Below are 18,223 nucleotides of genomic sequence, written 5' to 3' on the forward strand. Positions count from 1 at the left end.
AGTGGCAGTGGTGCTATGTTACACAGTCTCCCTCTTCACTACTGTTAAATGTTCGTGAAGTTGCCACCTGGGCGTAGAGGCCATGACAAAGGTGGAAATGAGAGGAAGAAAGAAACAAAGTTATGTGAAAGGGACACATTTACTTTTCAACTTGAGTTTATTGAGATAAAGTATATATTATAAATATTTTTGAGATGTGGAAAAAGTGCAGCATCCCTGTTGCAGTTTAAAAAAGGCAAGTCAGGTCCATATGAGAGTGATGTCATAAAACCATCCAGATGCAGCTACCGCGTGAGGCTAAACCAGCCGCCATCCTGCGGTGGGCTTGTTTTTCAGCACTGTGTCATGAGTCTTTGTAGCAGCAGCTATAGTGAATTCGGATTACAGTTGATCACCGATGTGCTGACCCTGAGGAATAGTTCCTATTGGCTGGTGAGGACAGAGCTTTTGGAAACTCTTGCAGAGATCGACTTTAGGTAAGTGAATCAGGTTCATTAGGTCAATGAACCAAAGCTGCTCAGAAGTTTGAACTAAGAATTGAAAGGCCTGGATCATGGGCCGGCCCTGTAGCTTAGCGGTTAAGTGTGCGTGTTCCGCTGCTGGCGGCCCGGGTTCGGATGCCGGGCGCACCAACGCACTGCTTCTCCAGCCATGCTGAGGCTGCGTCCCACATACAGCAACTAGAAGGATGTGCAACTATGACATACAACAATCTACTGGGGCTTTGGGGGGAAAATAAATAAATAAATAAATAAAATCTTGAAAGGCCTGGATCAACTGAAAGGATCAATCAATACAAGTAGTGATGGTTATCAAGGAACCTGTGCATCAGAAACCTTAGGGGTTTAAACAGCTGATAGCGATTTTCTCCTTCTCAACTTTGCCCTATTTTTGGAATTTTTAAATATAGGCAGAGGATTGGATTTTTCTGGTAGTCTTAGTCATTTAAGTGTCCTTAATGGTGGGAATAAAAGAGCTCACACTTTTAAAATAATGTAACTTATGTCAATTCTGCTTGTTTAAAAAGGAATGTATTCATCATTATACTGACCTTAGGTCAGATAGTTGATTTGTGTTTTGTTACAATTTAAAAATAACTTTTGATGTCATGCAGTTTTTCATTTTCTAAGAGTAAATTTTGCTTCGAGATGTTTTCTTTCAATGCTTTCTTTTAGAAGGGAAATTTTCTTTTATTATATAACCAGATTTTTGTTTTTTTAAAGCATCATTTATAGAGTGCTTGTTACGTGCCAGGCTCAGTGCTAGGTGCCCTCTGTGGGTTATTTTCTTTCCTCCTTAGAACACCTCTGTGAAGTAGGGATAGTTCTCACTTTCACCTCACAGAGAGGGCCTCTGAGCAAGGGTGGGTGAGGAACTTGCCCGGGGCCACAGAACCAGTCTGCAGGAAGGTGTGGAAGTCTTGGCTCTCCCACCTTCTGCGGTAGGTGTTGGAGCTGATTTTGTGGGGCACTTGCAGTCTTTCAAAATGATAGGTGTTTATTTTGAAGAGAAACAGTTTCCTGAGTACTATGTTACTGAGTCTGGAAGTCTGAGAGGAATGTAAATTCTACTTGTTTAGATCATTAGTTTTTCTGTCATGTTAAGTAAGTGCTGCCTCTCAGAGCCTTCCACAGCAGTTGGCTTAACCTGCTCTGGAGTTGGCCTTCTTCGTCGGTCTGTCTGTCAGAGTCTTGCAGGCCATCAGTGGGTGTTTGTGAGTATAAATTATTTCATTGTTAAATATGTTCTTTTGTTAGGTTGGTGAGCTTTTTGGAGGCAAAAGCAGAAAACATACACAGAGGGGCTCATCATTATACAGGGGTAAGCAGTTCACTTTTGTGAGGCTGTGTTTTAACTTCCAGGAATTGCACTTTCCTAGTGGCGTAGAATTTCCCTGAATGCATTCTGTTTTATATTTATTTCGCAGTTTATATCATGAAGGTTGAGATTGTATGTGTGAATTTAAGACTAGTGATCTTGAGTTCTTTCTCACTGGCTTTCCAGAATATCTTACCTGAAATTTAGTTAAATACAGAGGTAATATCTATTTTTATTATCCTTCTCTCTAAAGCTTTTAAAACTGCAAGAACGAGTGCTCAATGATGTTGTCATCTATCTGCTTGGGGATGAAGACCCTAGGGTGCGACATGTTGCGGCAGCTACATTAATGAGGTATTTACCAAATATTTTATCTCGTTATTCACTTTTTTGTTGAAGTACTAAATGGTATGGGAATAGGAAGAGAGGGAAAAATTCAGAGGGTATAGGGCAGTATTCCTAAATCTTTTGGGCTCACTGTTTCAGCTACTCTTAAACTATCAAAAAAGATATTATTCACTTATTCACTACCATAAGAGTCTAAAATGACAAAACAACAACAAAATACTAATCTCCTATTGTAAAAGTAATACACTTTCATTGTCAAATTTTTGGAATATAGAGAATAGCACTGAGAAGAAAATAAAAATCATCTTCAGTTGTACCACTGGAGATAATCACTGTTAACATTTTGCTCTATATCCTGTGTACGGTGAATTTCTTTTTCAAAATTGGGACAAAATATACATGCAAGTTTGTAATCTAGTAATTTCCACTTAATATATTATTAACATCTTCCTGTTATCAAATATTCTTCTAAAAAAGAAATTTTAACCACCAGTGTTATCTGGGGCAGCACCTTGTATTCAGATATATTGATATTTCCATACTGAAGTGCATGACATTTCATATAGTGTGAGATAAATAAAGGCTATAAATATTGTTTAAAAAAAAAGAAATTTTAGTAGCCATTTTTTTGCTATCTAGTTGTGATAGATTTTTATATAAATATTATTTGGTTGGATATTAAGTTTACTTTGATTTAAATAATGAATAATACTCTGGTAAATTTCGCTATACATACATGTTTATGTATCTTTTTTTTTCTTAGAATTAATTCCTGGAAGTTGAGTTACTAGGCCAAGCTTTTTGATGTTTTTTTTTGTTTTTAAATTTCTAATATACCTTCATTGAGGTATAATTTTATATCCCTTAAAATTTACCCATTTTAAGTGTACAATTAAATGATTTTTAGTAAACTTACAAAGATGTGTAACCATCACCACATCCAATTTTAGAACATTTCCATCATCCTGAAAAGATAGATCCCTTCTGCCCATTTGCAATAACTCGGTTCCCACCCCCAATGGGAGTTAATCTACTAATCTACCTCCTGTCTGTAGAGATTTGTCTTTTCTGGACATTTTATATAAATGGGATCATACAATTGTTGTAATTTGCATCTGGTTCTTTCACTTAGTTTTTTAGGTTTATCCGTGCTGTGGCACATACCAGTAGCTTGTTCCTTTTATCCATTTTATGGATAATACCATGTTTTATTTATCCATTCACCAGATGATTGATATTATTTTCCCTTTTTTGGCTACTGTGAATCGTGCTGCTTGAACATTTGCCTACAAGACTGTGTATGGACATATGTTTTCATTTTTCTTGGGTAGATACCTAGAAGTGGATTTTGTATGGGTTTTGGTGCTTGTGAAATTGTTCTCCAGAAACATACCAGTTTGTACTCCCACTACCAGAATATGATTGTGCCTGATTCTTCTCGCCAAAACAGATATTTCAAAAAAAGTTAAATATATGTCAGTTGTTTAGGGAGAAATTGCTGTTTTTTTTTAAAGTAAGTTTTATCTTGTTTTAAAAGTAATACATGTTTACTGAACAAAATTTAGGAAAAATATGGGAAAGGAAACAAAAATCTTTGTAATCAAACTATTAAAGAAAACCAAAGTTACGCTTTGGTGTGTAGCCATTCAGTTTGCAGTGTTGTCATTTGCATTTCTATGATTACTTGCGAGGTGTACCTTTTCATGTACTTAACTGGGTCTGTATGACTTGCCTAATCAAAGACTTTGGATCTTTACCATTTTCTGCAAATGATAGCAATTTATTATACCCTAAAAAAAAATTATACTGATGAGCAAGTCTCCATGGAGGAAAGAGATTTTAATTAAAAATATTGAGGTTTGTAAACCAATGTAATAAATAGTTGATTGTTTCTAAAAGTTATACACCCCAGCTGTAAGTGTATGAGTATACTCACGCAAAATGTGCACTGAATGTTGATTGCAGAAATGAGTCCTTTGGTTCCTTTAGGAAATGTTCCCCATATTTTGCCTTTGCATTCAGTTTAGATTTGTGAGGTATCTCAGCTGGAGCTTTGCTGTCTAGGAATGTATGGGATTGTTTTGCAGACAAAACTGAAAATGAGTAAGGGACAGCCACTGGCATTCAGATCTGCTCTCTGCTCAGTACGTTCTGTGGACAGTGGCTTAACACACTTGTTGATGTTGATCAAGATGATTAGAAAGAGAACTTTCAAGGTTGGGTTTTTTTTGTGTGTGAGGAAGATTTGCTCTGAGCTAACATCTGTTGCTAGTCTTCCTCTTTTCTTTTTTTTTGCTTGAGGAAGATTGTCTCTGAGCTAACATCTGTGCCAGTCTTCCTCTGTTTTGTGTGTGGGTCACCACCACAGCATGGCTTGATGAGTGGTGTAGGTCCGCGCCCAGGATCCAAACCCACGAATCCGGGCTGCCAAAGTGGAGTGCACCAGACTTAACCACTATGCCACAGGGCCAGCCCCTCAAGATGGTTTTTTAATCAAAGCATTGAATTATGTGTAGAGAAGGGTACTTAATTCTATGATAGACAAAAAGAAAGTGCAGCACCCAGTTTTTTCAGAGTGGGTGTCTGGGTGAGTGGTCCTGTGATCAAAGACCCCCCACTTTAACGTGCTTGAAGAATGTCACCTCTGAAAGAGGGAAGTGGTGTTCTGTGGGTAGGCGGTGTTTTAGGCTTAACTACCTTGACAGAAAAGGGTGGTGAATCACAGGTGAGTTTCATATCCTTTCTTAAATAAATAAACATCACTTTTATGTTAGGCTTGTCCCAAAGCTGTTTTATAAATGTGACCAAGCACAAGCTGATCCAGTAGTGGCTGTGGCAAGAGATCAAAGCAGTGTTTACCTGAAACTTCTCATGCATGAGACGCAGCCTCCATCTCACTTCTCCGTCAGCACGATAACCAGGTACGCTAACCTATCGATGTCATGACGTTGTCTTAGGGGTTTAATCTAAAACATTATATTTTCTAGAAAAAAAGGTGTATGTGAGAATGTTTGAGTAGGTCGTCTTCCTTTGATAGGATATTTCTGTTTTTTAAGATTTACCACCGCTCTTCTTTAAGCTCTGCCACGGTCACACAGCAATGACATCATAGATCTTTTCATTCGTTCATTACAAACCACCTACTGACGAGTGTATTTTTCTGTATGACTCCAATGCTATGTCTTATCTACAAACTTGTCTGTTAGATTTTTTTTACTTTGTTTGTGTTAGCTATGAAGAGCACGAGTATGTCATGCCCATTAATTTTTAGGTGAGCGGGCTATTAAACAGTGTAAGTGTTATTTAGAGTTATCCACTAGTTATCACTAGTTCAGTGATTTGCAGTTATTGTTACTCACATTTATTGTGAGAAGCTTTGAAATACAGTTTCAAATGGCTATACATAGCCCACTCTCATCTGATTCTCAGATGAGCCGCATAGACTATAAAAGTAATTAGAACAGAAATGCTTTCATGAAGTTATAATTTTCTTTAGAATTTTAGTTTGCCAAGAAGCCTGTAGAAGGGATAAGAAGACTGTTGTGCTTTCTTAGCTCTGTGTTTTAAATGTTATTTTAAAAATTAGTTTTATATGATAACTCTCCTTTTTGCTGAGTGGCAGTTTTTAAAAAAACTTGGATTAAATGGCTTCTCAGCTCAAATGTTCACTTGATGCTTTTGTTCTGAATTTGGAACTCAGCTTGTCAAATTTTGAAGTCTTTATTCCTAAATGAATATCACGTCTTCTCATGTAAAGACTGCTTAAAAAAAACGACGTGGAAATTTTTTTTTTTTTTTGTGAGGAAGATCAGCCCTGAGCTAACATCCATGCCAATCCTCCTCCTTTTGCTGAGGAAGACTAGCCTTGAGCTAACATCTATTGCCAATCCTCCTTTTTTTTTCCCTTTCTGTCCCCAAAGCCCCAGTAGATAGTTGTACGTCATAGTTGCACATCTTCTAGTTGCTGTATGTGGGACGTGGCCTCAGCATGGCCGGACAAGCAGTGCCTCAGTGCGCGCCCGGGATCCGAACCCAGGCCGCCAGTAGTGGAGCGCGCGCACTTAACCGCTAACCCACGGGGCTGGCCCCCCACGTGGAAGTAATTGCTTGTTCACTTTCGTATTTTCTTCTCAGCAGATTTTCTTTTTAACCTCTAAACTGGCATTTTCTCTCTTTGAAAAGATTCAAGATAAATATTCCTTTACGATAAGCAGAAGTAGTGTAAGAGTATTTCATTATCAGGAATTTGACAAGCTTAGAGTAAATTGCTATTTCTAAATGTCATTTCAGAAAATTAATGTATAGATGCCAATAGAGATGAGTATAATATTTCATTAAAATTGGTTCCTAACTACTACTTCGAAAGTTTTCCGAGTTCCAAACTCAGGCTATCCTCTTGGCGTTTGTTTATGCTTCTTTGGTTCTTGGATGATAAACATAGCTACTGATTGTGCAGCTATATTTGCAGCTTAGCTACCTGCTGTTTTAGAATTTATGTGAGAGGGTAAAGTAATATTCTCTTTAGTTTTGTTGTTGAATGCCTCTGTGGACAGGACACTGAGGGACACAAGACTGAATCAAACATGAATCCTGCTTGGGCCTCATTTATATAGTGGGGAGTTAGAATTTGTGTGTAACTACAAGGAGGGATTGAAACTGATAGGTGCCATGAATGGAATATGGAAAAAGTGCCCTGGCAGTCCTATAGTGGAGAAAAGACTTCTTTTGTCTTGGAATCAGGAGTAGCTTCATGAAGGATTTCTTTTAAAGTTTGAAAAATGGGTGGCTTTGGAGGTGTAGAGAGATTGCAGGCAAGGGTATGAGGAGAGCATTGCTCCAGTGCTGCAGTGAAGGTGTTTGGTTCAGACTGGGAGGATGGGAGGGGATCATTTCAGCCATTTTTCCAGAATAATGACCATATTTATTTCCAGTCTTTCTTTGACTTAAAAGTCAAGACTGCTTTAACTTCTTGTAGCCTTGAATCTTAAACTTTTAGCTGCTATTTGAATTTTGAAAATATTATAAGCTTTAATAGTAGATTTTAAGTCTCCATATTTTTCTTATTAGAATATATAGAGGCTATAACTTACTACCAAGCATAACAGATGTCACTATGGAAAATAACCTCTCAAGAGTTATTGCAGCAGTTTCTCATGAACTAATCACATCAACCACGCGAGCACTCACGGTAAGTCTCTTTGGGTTGATCTTAATGAAATTAATTTTCAGTAGTTTGGATGGTCAGTTCTTAACGGTAAAATGCTTATATTGGAGTCTTATAAGAGGGGCTTACTAAGAAATATGCTTCTATGAACAAAATCTTGGTTTAGTCCAATAGGAATGTAAAAAACTGTGTTTTTCTGAATATTAAAGTAATACATGCTCACTTAAAAAAAAATTCAGCCAATACAGGAAGACATAAAAATGAAAATAAAAACTGCCACAATCTCTATTGGTAATTAGGCGAAGTTTAAAATATCTCTGTTATACTTGACTCACTGACTATGTAATATATACAAAGGGGAAAGACTCAGAGAAACACCAACACATCTTTTTGTATAATGTAATTATCTGTATCATTATTTATGATGCTGAAATTAGAAAGGAACCATGATGTCCAAGAATCCAAGAATGATTAAATTCTGATTATGACTAAATTCTGTATATATGGTAGTATATTTGTTATGCACCTATTAATTATTATGCTTTGAAGAATTTTTAATGATATGGAGAAATATAATCTGGATTATAATATTGAGTGCAAAAATGCACAACAAAAAACTGTACGCTTGTGTGTAGTCAGATCTCAGTTATGAAAAGTAATATTCACATATATACATTTCTCATATACTCAGGAAAATGATTGGCAGAAAATTACCAAAATGAATTTTAGAATTATGAATGATTTTTGTTTTCTTCTTTATATTTTTCAGATATTCACAGATTTTCTAAAATGAACAAGTATAACTTTCATAATCAGAAAAAAAGAATATTATACAGAAGTAGTGTTAATTTGCTGATTATCATGTTAACCTTGTCATTTATTTTATGTGACAGAAGAAATGCTTGCGTGTTGTAGAAAACTCAGACAATTATGATTAGGCTGTCTTCATAAGCATATAGGAGCCTTTCAAACCTAAATATTGTTTGGGCTCTGTAGTTTGGTCTTCCTCTGATTTGTTCAAAGTATCATAAACTTTATTTATTTCTTTTTACTGTGACCTACACGTGTCAGGCACTGTTCTTGGCTTGGGATGTAAAAACAAAGCGGATCCCTGCCCTTGTGGTTCTTGTGGTCTCGTCAGGGAGATGGACCTTCGTCGGCTTGAGCGCAGGAGCAGACCAGGGAGAGGAGGGAGGGCACTCCAGGCCAACAGGGCAGCACGGGACAGTTACAGTTCTGGGCAGAAGGAGCCCCCCACTGCTGGCCTGTCCTCACTGGGATATAACTGACTCTCCCTTAAAACTTGTGTTTCCCTTGTTCAGCTGCATCTTTTCAAGTGTGAATCTGTACCCTGATGGGACAGGTAGCCTCTCATTAGGCACAGATCTCAATTTTATTTTCATTGTTTGTACTTTTTATAAAAGGTAAAGATTTGATTTATAAACTTTTTGGTGTGTGGGTGTGATTTTACTGTTCCTCTCTTCCTTAGTGTGGGTGCTGTGAAGCTCTGTGTCTTCTTTCTACTGCCTTTCCAGTCTGCATTTGGAGCTTAGGTTGGCACTGTGGGTATGTATTTTCCTCGGCGTATGAGTATCTACAGTTACGTGATACAGACATAGGTATTGGGATCCTTTTTTTCTTTCTTGTTAAGTCTTTTACCAATTTGACCTTTCGGAAAAATATCCGACAGATTACTTGCTTCTGCCCTGTCAGTTGTGTGGGAACCCAGTGATAGGAGCTATTGGGAAATGTAATTCTCATTGTAATTCTCGTGGATGTCAAGTGCGTACTCTTAAGCGTTTTGGAGGATTTGAGGGTGTGGTGTGCAGGTTCATTTAAGGAACTTTGCATATGCTGACAGAAGACTTTTCTAATTGGCTTGATTCTCTAAAATTATTCACTGTGTGTTAAAAATTTAGAAACATTTTTTGTTTGAAATCAAATGTGACCTAGCGTACAAAACTGTGAGGAACTACAGGAGTGTCATTTAGGAATCACTGTACTTAGATTAACAGTTTTTATTTAAAAACAGTTTTCTTGGGCCGGCCCCGTGGCTTGGCAGTTAGGTGCTCGGGCTCCGCTGCTGGTGGCCTGGGTTCGGGTCCCGGGTGCGCACCGACGCGCCGCTTCTCCGGCCATGCTGAGGCCGAGTCCCACATACAGCAGCTGGAAGAATGTGCAGCTATGACATGCAACTATCTACTGGGGCTTTGGGAGAAATAAATAAATAAATAAAATTTATAAAAACAGTTTTCTTCCAGTAGATGGCCCTGATAGCATCTGTGAAATAATTTTGAGTCTTCTACAGCATTAAGGAGTAAGCTTTCATTATGTGTACCATTACCAAGAAAAATTTTGGTGACTCACCATCACATTTGGAAGTAAATCAGCAGATTTCTTGTGTGTGTCACCGAATGGCCCACTAACATTTGCTTGAAGTGGATTGTGTTCTCTGGTCTAGAATGATTGCTTTCCTCTATCAGCAATCACTGAGCTAGTACAGTTTCTAGTCATAGATCCAGCACTAGACTTGACTTCCAAGCAACTTTGGCATTGGAGTACAATGTGCTAAGTCAAAATTTAAAGAAAGTTAAAAAGTCATCAAAATAAACAGTTCTAATACTTTTAATCAGATCTGCTACCTGATTTCATTTCTCAAGTGATTTTTATGAAGCTGTGATTTATAGGAAAGATTTTAGTTAACATAGTGAGATTGCTTTATGAGCTGGTATAAAATGTACAGTGACATGCCTTCCTCTTGGTTCATAAGAGAAAGCAAGACTGTTTGCTTTAAAATTTTTCTGTAATTTGACCTTGCAAATGTGTGCCTCCAGAGTGCCCCCCCTGAGCACCTCAGATGAGTCTCGAAAGAGCTGTACTGTCGGGATGGCCGCGATGATCCTTACCTTGCTGTCGTCAGCTTGGTTCCCCTTGGATCTCTCAGCCCATCAAGATGCTTTGATTTTAGCCGGAAACTTGCTTGCAGGTACTGGTACTGAGTTGAAACAGGGACTCCAGGGCTTTAGCTTTTCATTTCCTTTTGAGGGGTGGGGGTGGTGAGCATATGAAGGAAAAATATGAGATCACAGCTTGTTCCTTTAGTCAGAATTTCAGCCATTACCGACATGCATAAATGTATACTGTAGGCAGCTATTCTGTACCAAGTATTTTAAAGGAGCTCTTTGTCAGTCCAGCCCCTCAGTTAGCTATAGGTAAACTTTTTTCTAATTTTCTTGTAGTGGGCACCATGTGCCAGGCGCTAGCTGTCTCAGGCACCAGGGCTATAAGAAAGTATGACGTGTGGGCTCCATTCTCAAGTCAAATATAGATTGGTGGGGACATATGTAAACTAAAGGACAGTGGCAGGCAGAGTGGCCGTATCACTCTCCTTTGGGGATTGGGATGGAAAACAAGATTTATGAGCTGGCAGGAAAGGGCACACCAGATGGAGGGCACAACATATGTGAAGGCTCGGAGACATGAAAAATTGTGTGACATTTGAGAAATGTAAGTGATTTTGGATGTCAAGTGAGGGTGAGGACTAGGATGGAGAATGTGGCTGGTGAGGAAGCAGGGGCCCATTGAAATTGATGGGTGTGAAGTGTTATCAGGCTCCATTAAGGAGGACTAACAATCAGATTAGTATTTTAGAAAGACTTCAGCTGACTTGAATGTGGATTGGAGGAGAAGGTAGGGAAACTCAGGTGGTTAATCGTAGTTGAGGCAAGAGATAGAGTTGGAACACGATAATGGCTGTGAAATTGTAGGGGATGAGACAGATTGAAAGAGAGTGAAGGAGGCACAATCAGTAGGCTTTGATCACCAATCGAACTTTGGTTATAAAGATCAAGAAGAGGCCTAGGATGCCTGTCACATCCTGGGTGGGTGTATGGTGGTGGCATTCATGGAAAGTCGGAACAAGATTGGGGGGAATGTCAATTTCCTGTTGAATTTGAGGTATCAGTTGACCCTCAGATGGAGATGTCCTGCAGACTCTCAACGTAGATGGGTCTGAATGACTTATGTTCCCTAAGCAATTTCTTTTCCCCTCACTGTGGAGGTGGAGAGGTAACACATGTCTCCCTGTCACAGCCAGTGCCCCCAAATCTCTGAGAAGTTCATGGACCTGTGAAGAAGAGGCCAACCCAGCAGCCAACAAACAGGAAGAGGTCTGGCCAGCTCTGGGGGACCGGACCCTGGTACCCATGGTCGAACAGCTCTTCTCCCACCTGCTGAAGGTGATTAATATCTGCGCACATGTCTTGGATGATGTGGCTCCTGGACCAGCAATAAAGGTAACTTGTTACTCGGGCAGCTGTTTTAATACCATCTGAATGACTCCGAGGGCTTCTAAACACGCCTTTGTTTACCTTCCGTCTCTTCCTTATTCTCTTTGGCTTTAAATGAACAGAATTGGTCATATTGTGATGCTAAATTTAACACCAAATTGTGATCATACAATTTTTAGCCTTTTTGGTATCATCTTCAATTTTTGTTACCTCTAAGAGGGAAAAAGCTGGCTTTATTCTTAGGCTTTCAGCATTAGCCAAGAAAGCTCAGAATTGAAGTTGCTGGCTTAGGTAACTCATTTGCTATCTCCTGAAATGTTGGCAAACAGTTTTGCTTTTCTGTGAAGTACGGTTCAGTGAAGTCAACTTCAAAGCCAATGGTAAACTACTCGCATGATGATCTTAAGATCGATCAGGTCACTTATATCTGCTTACTCTCTCTGTTTTCTGTGTCTTCCCTCTCAGGTCTCTTCCATCTGAAAAAACTCTTCTCTAACTTCAGGCTTTCCTTTAGTTACCATCCGGTCTCCCCTCGTGACAGACTTCTCTGAGGAGTCCTGTCTCCCTGCTTAGCACTCTAGTGCTTCCCACCACTCTGACCCTGGCCTTCTTTGTGAGGCCTCTTTGCCCTGTTCTCTGTCCACTGTTCCGGCCATCCATTCTTTAACCCCTGCCGGTCTGATTTCTGCCAACACTCTCCATAGCAGCTCTTCCTGCCGAGATCAGTCTTTGAATCTTGTGGGGACTTCTCAGGTCCTATCTCACTTCCCCGCTGAGTACCGCCACTCAGTCCACATTTGCTCTGGTTGGCTTCCAGATTGTCTCTTGTTTCTCTCTGACCCCCTTCTTTTTCCCAGGCACTTTCCTGGTTTAGTCTTTCAGCCCACCATTAATGCTTTCCAGGCTCTGTCCTAGGTTGGCCTCTCTCTTCATACTCTCTGGGCCAGTGCCATCCAATACAACTCTCTGTAACCATGGAAAGCCCGAACAGTAGCCACTAACCACATGTGGCTACTAAGCACTTGAAATGTGGCGAGCAAAACTAAGGAACTGAACTTCTAATTTTCTTTGTCATTAAATTGAAATTTAAATAGCCATGTGTAGATAGTGGCTCCAGAATTGGACAGGGCAGCTCGAGGTAGGCAGGTCTGCTCTCGTGTCTTCAGTATCTAGATGTCAGAGACTCCAGACCTGCCTTTGGAGCACCAGTCCAGTGTGGCCAACTACCATGGGATACTTCTATCTGGATGATTCACAGATATTGCAGACACGATCTGAAACTCAATTTCTCAGCCTCCTGCTCAGTCTGTGCCTGCTCCTGGTTTTCTCACTTTGTATTCTGTCAAGCTAGGAAAATAGAGTTATCCCAATTCTTCATTTTCACTCACCAAGTCCTCTGTTTTCCCTACTCAATATATTGCAAAAAACCCATATACTTATATGCACATATATATTTACATGTACCTATACACGTATACACACGTATATGTGCACACACACGTACAGATGCATACACACACATATAGGTACACATACTTATATATACACATACTTTTCTCTGTGTTCACTGCCACTGTTCTGGTCCAAACTGATGGAGTATCTCATTTAGAGTACGCAGCAGTATCTTTTTTTTTTTGAAACAGCATTATTGACATATACAACTACAGCATAATTCACATATCATACAATTCACCCATTTAAAGCATGTGATTCAGTTTGTTTTTGTATGCCCACAGAGTTGTTTGGCCATCACCAGAATCAGTTTTAGAACTCCAAAAGGAATGCTGTACCCTTTAGCTATCACCCCCCAACCCTCCAATGTCCCCCAACTCCAGGCAACCAATAGCCTACTTTCTGTGTCTATAGATCTGCCTAGTCTGGCATTTCATATAAATGGAACTATATGATCAGTGTCTTTCATGACTGGCTCCTTTTCCTCAGCATGTTTTCTTGCTGCAGCAGCCTCTTTCCTGGTCTCGCTGTAGTCCTTCCCTGCTGTCTTCCACTCCATTCTCCTGAGTGCAGTCGTTTATCCCATTACATCCATTTTGCAGACAAGGCTCCGAGATGTAAGGTGATTTCTCTAAGACTGGGGAGTGAATGAGTAGCAGAGCTAGGACCTGAAGTCTACGTCTCTGTCATCCTTTTCACTCTGCCCCCATGCTACCTGCCTTCTACAGAACTGTGGGAGCCTGTGCATTCTGCCTTCTCTCTTGAGTTTTGGAGAGAGTGTGCGCTTCGTGGATAGTCTGGGTGTGTTGACTCCTAGCTCTGCTGCTTATTTGCTGTGACCTTGAATAAGTCACTTCATCTCTGAGCCTGTTTCCTCATTTGGAAAATGGAGTTTAAGACGTTGCTTCAGGGGCTGGCCCAGTGGCGCAAGCAGTTAAGTGCGTGCGCTCTGCTGCGCACTGCTGCGGTGGCCCAGGGTTCGCCAGTTCGGATCCCGGGTGTGCACCGACGCACTGCTTGGCAAGCCATGCTGTGGCGGCATCCCATATAAAGTGGAGAAAGATGGGCACGGATGGTAGCCCAGGGCCAGTCTTCCTCAGCAAAAAGAGAGGAGGATTGGCGGATGTTAGCTCAGGGCCGATCTCCTCACCAAAAAAAAAAAGACGTTGCTTCATACCCTTTTTCATGTCATGGCTCCCATAGAATGCCCTGGTTGCTTGCTATTGGAGCTGATGTGCCGGGGGGCTCCAGTGGTGTCAGGTCCCACCTGACTCCCTGTGGGCTCCTTTCATCCCTAATTGTTCACAGCGTACCTGTTAGGCAACTCTGGGTCAATACCTACCATATGTGATTGTTGTGTGGGTTAAAGTAGATGATATATGTACACTATCTGAGCTCTGTAAATGTGGATTCAGAGAAAGTAATGAGTTGTGTTGGTTGGTTCTTTTCAATAAACAGTAAAACCATAAACTAGTTTTCAGTTTCTGTATTAGTTATAGTTCCTTCACAGTTTCTTGTTTTCTGTTTTAGGCAGCCTTGCCATCTTTAACAAACCCCCCTTCTCTAAGTCCAATCCGACGAAAGGGAAAGGAGAAGGAACCGGGAGAGCAGCCTTCTGTACCACTGAGTCCCAAGAAAGGCAATGAAGCCAGTCCAGGTGTGAAGCGATGACTGGGGAGGGGGAGAGAGGGAGGAGATTTGGGGGCACCATCTATATTATAGAAATTTAGGACTTAAGCTTACATTCACGTCAAGGTTAACCTAATAACTTGGTATTTTTGGAAATAAAATACACAGCAATGAAGCCAGAGAAATAGTTTCCCCAGTGTGATTTCAGATGTTAAATATTAATTACTAAATGTATACAGACCACAGTTTGGTCTTAAGCATCTCTAAGTGTCACTTGCTAATATGCGGACATGATAGTCTGCAGGCATCTGGCCCATAGCAAGGAGCTTCACCTGCTGTTCTTATTCCCTTGTGCTTTCTCCCTTCTCTTCTCACTGAGAGGAGGGATGGAAAGGATTCCTGATTTTCAGTAAAAGAGGTGGTAGGAATGGCTAGGAATAGAGGTAGTGAAGTGAAATAGTCGATTCTGATATATGTGAAGAATTCTGAAATAGGAAATGGAAAATTTACATTTGGAAGCTCTAAACAAGAGTTAAAGTGGAGATAAAATCATCTGAGTGAGGGGAACCTGAAAAATTCACAGACGCTTCGGGGGGGCTTCTATACCTGGGCAAGTCTCAGAACAGAAGGGGCCAGAGTTACAGTGTGACTCTGCAGTTTATGCAGTCTCTGCTGCTTTTGGTGGGCACAGGGAGGCCCAGGCAAAGCGGGAGGTGACTGGCCACCTCTCATATCCCAGACGCCCACCCGTCTGTCCTTGTACTCCCGCCAAACCCATTTGTGCACCATCTGATAGTGCCTGGGGCCGGTCCTGACTCTCCCATTCATTTTGCTTATAAAGCATTTATGTTAAGGCATTTTTAAAAGATGCTGTTTTCTAAGGATTGGCTGTAGTACTGCAGGAAGATTTACCAGCTTAAAAGCTTCAGAACTGTACCAAGGCAAAGTTACCAGTATGGGACTGATCACCTTTCTGATAGATTAAATAAATAAATAGATTAAATAAATAAATAAATAAATCTGATAGATTAAATTAATCAATAAATAAATTCCAAGTCAAAAATCTTTACAACTTGAGTAGGATAGTTTTATATAGTGCATGGTATTTTAATATTTAATATCAGTTTAATGGTAATGTGTGTGTCCTTCACAGTTTTCAGGGCATTTTCACACGTCTTCCCTGTTTGATTGCTTAAGGGGCCCATGACCCTGGACTGGGAGCCTTGGGCCCTGAGCGCTTGTGTGATTGGCCGCAGGTCATGAAATTAGTTGTTCCTCTGATTCACAAACAGGCAACCAGACCAAAACACATAATAGCATCATACTGCTTTTCTTCTTCTTTTATTTTATTATTTTTGGGGAGGTACTCAGATTCTACTTATGTTTGTTAGTCAATTGCTTTGTTGCTTCTAACTAATCAAAAAGAGGAAATATTTGGATTTTATTCTACTAGAATACTTTAAACTCATCATTGCTAGTAATCTGTTAAACTTGGCACATGTTTTCTTTTGATCTAAAAGTTTATTTTTTGTGTGTGTGTTTTTAAAGCCTCTCGACAATCAGATACCTCAGGGCCTGTTCCAGCAAATAAATCCTCATCACTGGGAAGTTTCTATCATCTTCCTTCATACCTCAAATTGCACGATGTCCTGAAAGCTACTCACGCTAACTACAAGGTACTGCTTCTTTTGTAAAAATACACACATACACAAATTTCTAGTGGATTGTTGATGTAAGATCTGTAGCTTGTATACATGCATATCCGTACATATAAATAAGTCATTTAGGCCTTTGGGATGTGAGTTCGAGTTAGTTTTTTCATGTTTGTCTTTCAGCTTTGTTTATGGTAGCTTCTATCACACAAAAATTTAGAATTTTCATTGGAGAAATGATCGCTTTATGGGTTATTCGTGCTGCGTCTGGGTTTCCCAAGACCACCCCCATGTTCGGAGATTCGCTGGAAAGACTCATGGGACTCACATGTAGTGTACCCACAGCTAGAGTTTTTTTTACAGCAGTGTGGTAAGGACACACAGCCAGACCATAAGGGACAGTGACACAGGCAGAGTCAGAGGGATCCATGTGCAGGCTTCCTATGCGCTTTCCCTGCATGAGGGCCGCGCAGAGCACCCTCGTCCCCCAGCAGTGAAAGTGCAGCAGCATGCTGACCGCGGAGGCTCCCTTGCCTAACACAGCGCGAACTGCAGGCTCCAAGAGGAAGGCAGGTGTTCAGCATAAGACGTGTTGTTATTCAAGTAATCCAGGCACAGCGAGCCACCCTCTTCAGTTAGGGAAGTGTGATATCAGTATAGAGAACGGTTTACGCCAGATTCCCAGACACCCCCAGGGCCAGCCTTGCAAGCAGGTTTCTGGAAGGAGAGCCGTCTGCTATGTTGACTCTTCTTTGCACAGGTATGTTTCATACTTCGGACTTTCTCATTCTGAGATTATAAAGGAAAAATTTTCCATGGTTTCTTTTAGGGCTTTTCATTTTTTTTCTTTCATTTTTTTAAGTTTAAAATTTTCGGGCCGGCCCCGTGGCTTAGCGGTTAAGTGCACGTGCTCCGCTGCTAGGGGGCCGGGGATCCCGGGCGCGCACCGACTCACCGCTTCTCCGGCCATGCTGAGGCCGCGTCCCACATACAGCACCTAGAAGCATGTGCAGCTATGACATACAACTATCTACTGGGGCTTTGGGGAAAATAAATAAATAAATAAAATTTAAGATTTTCTATCTGCTATTTGTTAGATATGAAGTATGGATCTAACTTAATTTTTTCCAGCTGCCTAACCAGTTGTCCCTGACACTATTTCCTGAATAATCCGTTTTTTCTGCACTAATTGGTTTGAAATACTACCTTTATCAAATACTAAATTCTCATGGTTCTGTAGTTTCATTTACTATTTTGTTACATCGATCTGTTCATCTATTAGAAGCATACTTCCTGGTTATTGTAGCTTCATAATATGTTTTTGAGGAGATCAATTCCCCCATTCTTCTTTAGAATTTTCCGGATATTCTTTTTTGTTTATTTTTTCGTGTGAACACTAGAATAAGATAATCTAATTCCAAAGAGTCCTGAGAGTATTTCCACTGGGATTATGTTAAATTTGTGGATTAGTTTAGAGAGAATTGCTATCTTAGGTGTTAAGTCCGTTTGTCCAGAGTGTGGGATGCTTTTTTGTTTATTGAAAACTATGTACCTCAGATGCACCTGAAATTCAAAGAATTTAAAAAGAATTTTTAAAGATTATTTCACATAGATCTTGCACATTTCTTGATAAATGTGTGCCCAGACAGTCATCTTTTTTTGTTACTAATAGATACTTCTCAATTTTTCAGAAAACGATTTATAAACTTTATCTGGCTTCTTTTCTGAAGGATATTAACAATTTTGAAAGATAAAAATCTTCAACCACATTTTACAGAAGATTTGGAGGCTCTGTTTAGCTTTATGTTTCTCATGTCAGCCCCAAAGTAGAGGAGGGTACGTTTCAAATCCTGCACAGAGAAGGTCTTTCT

At 40.1% G+C, this 18,223-nt stretch overlaps 1 protein-coding gene across 4 annotated transcripts in view; it reads left to right on the plus strand.

Moving 5' to 3' along the window:
* Positions 1-18,223, plus strand: part of HTT (huntingtin) — a 154,784-nt gene that overhangs the window by 53,767 nt on the left and 82,794 nt on the right. For all 4 annotated transcript variants that reach the window (XM_058546620.1, XM_058546621.1, XM_058546623.1 and 1 more), the window contains 10 exons: positions 337-476; positions 1,758-1,821; positions 2,072-2,172; positions 4,941-5,087; positions 7,234-7,354; positions 8,820-8,896; positions 10,165-10,316; positions 11,423-11,625; positions 14,602-14,728; positions 16,249-16,376. In XM_058546620.1, the coding sequence (XP_058402603.1) occupies positions 337-476; positions 1,758-1,821; positions 2,072-2,172; positions 4,941-5,087; positions 7,234-7,354; positions 8,820-8,896; positions 10,165-10,316; positions 11,423-11,625; positions 14,602-14,728; positions 16,249-16,376 (1,260 nt within the window). The remainder of the gene's footprint in view (positions 1-336; positions 477-1,757; positions 1,822-2,071; positions 2,173-4,940; positions 5,088-7,233; positions 7,355-8,819; positions 8,897-10,164; positions 10,317-11,422; positions 11,626-14,601; positions 14,729-16,248; positions 16,377-18,223) is intronic.

The sequence above is a fragment of the Diceros bicornis genome, chromosome 8 (genome assembly GCF_020826845.1).
Source record: "Diceros bicornis minor isolate mBicDic1 chromosome 8, mDicBic1.mat.cur, whole genome shotgun sequence".
Lineage (NCBI taxonomy): Eukaryota > Metazoa > Chordata > Mammalia > Perissodactyla > Rhinocerotidae > Diceros > Diceros bicornis.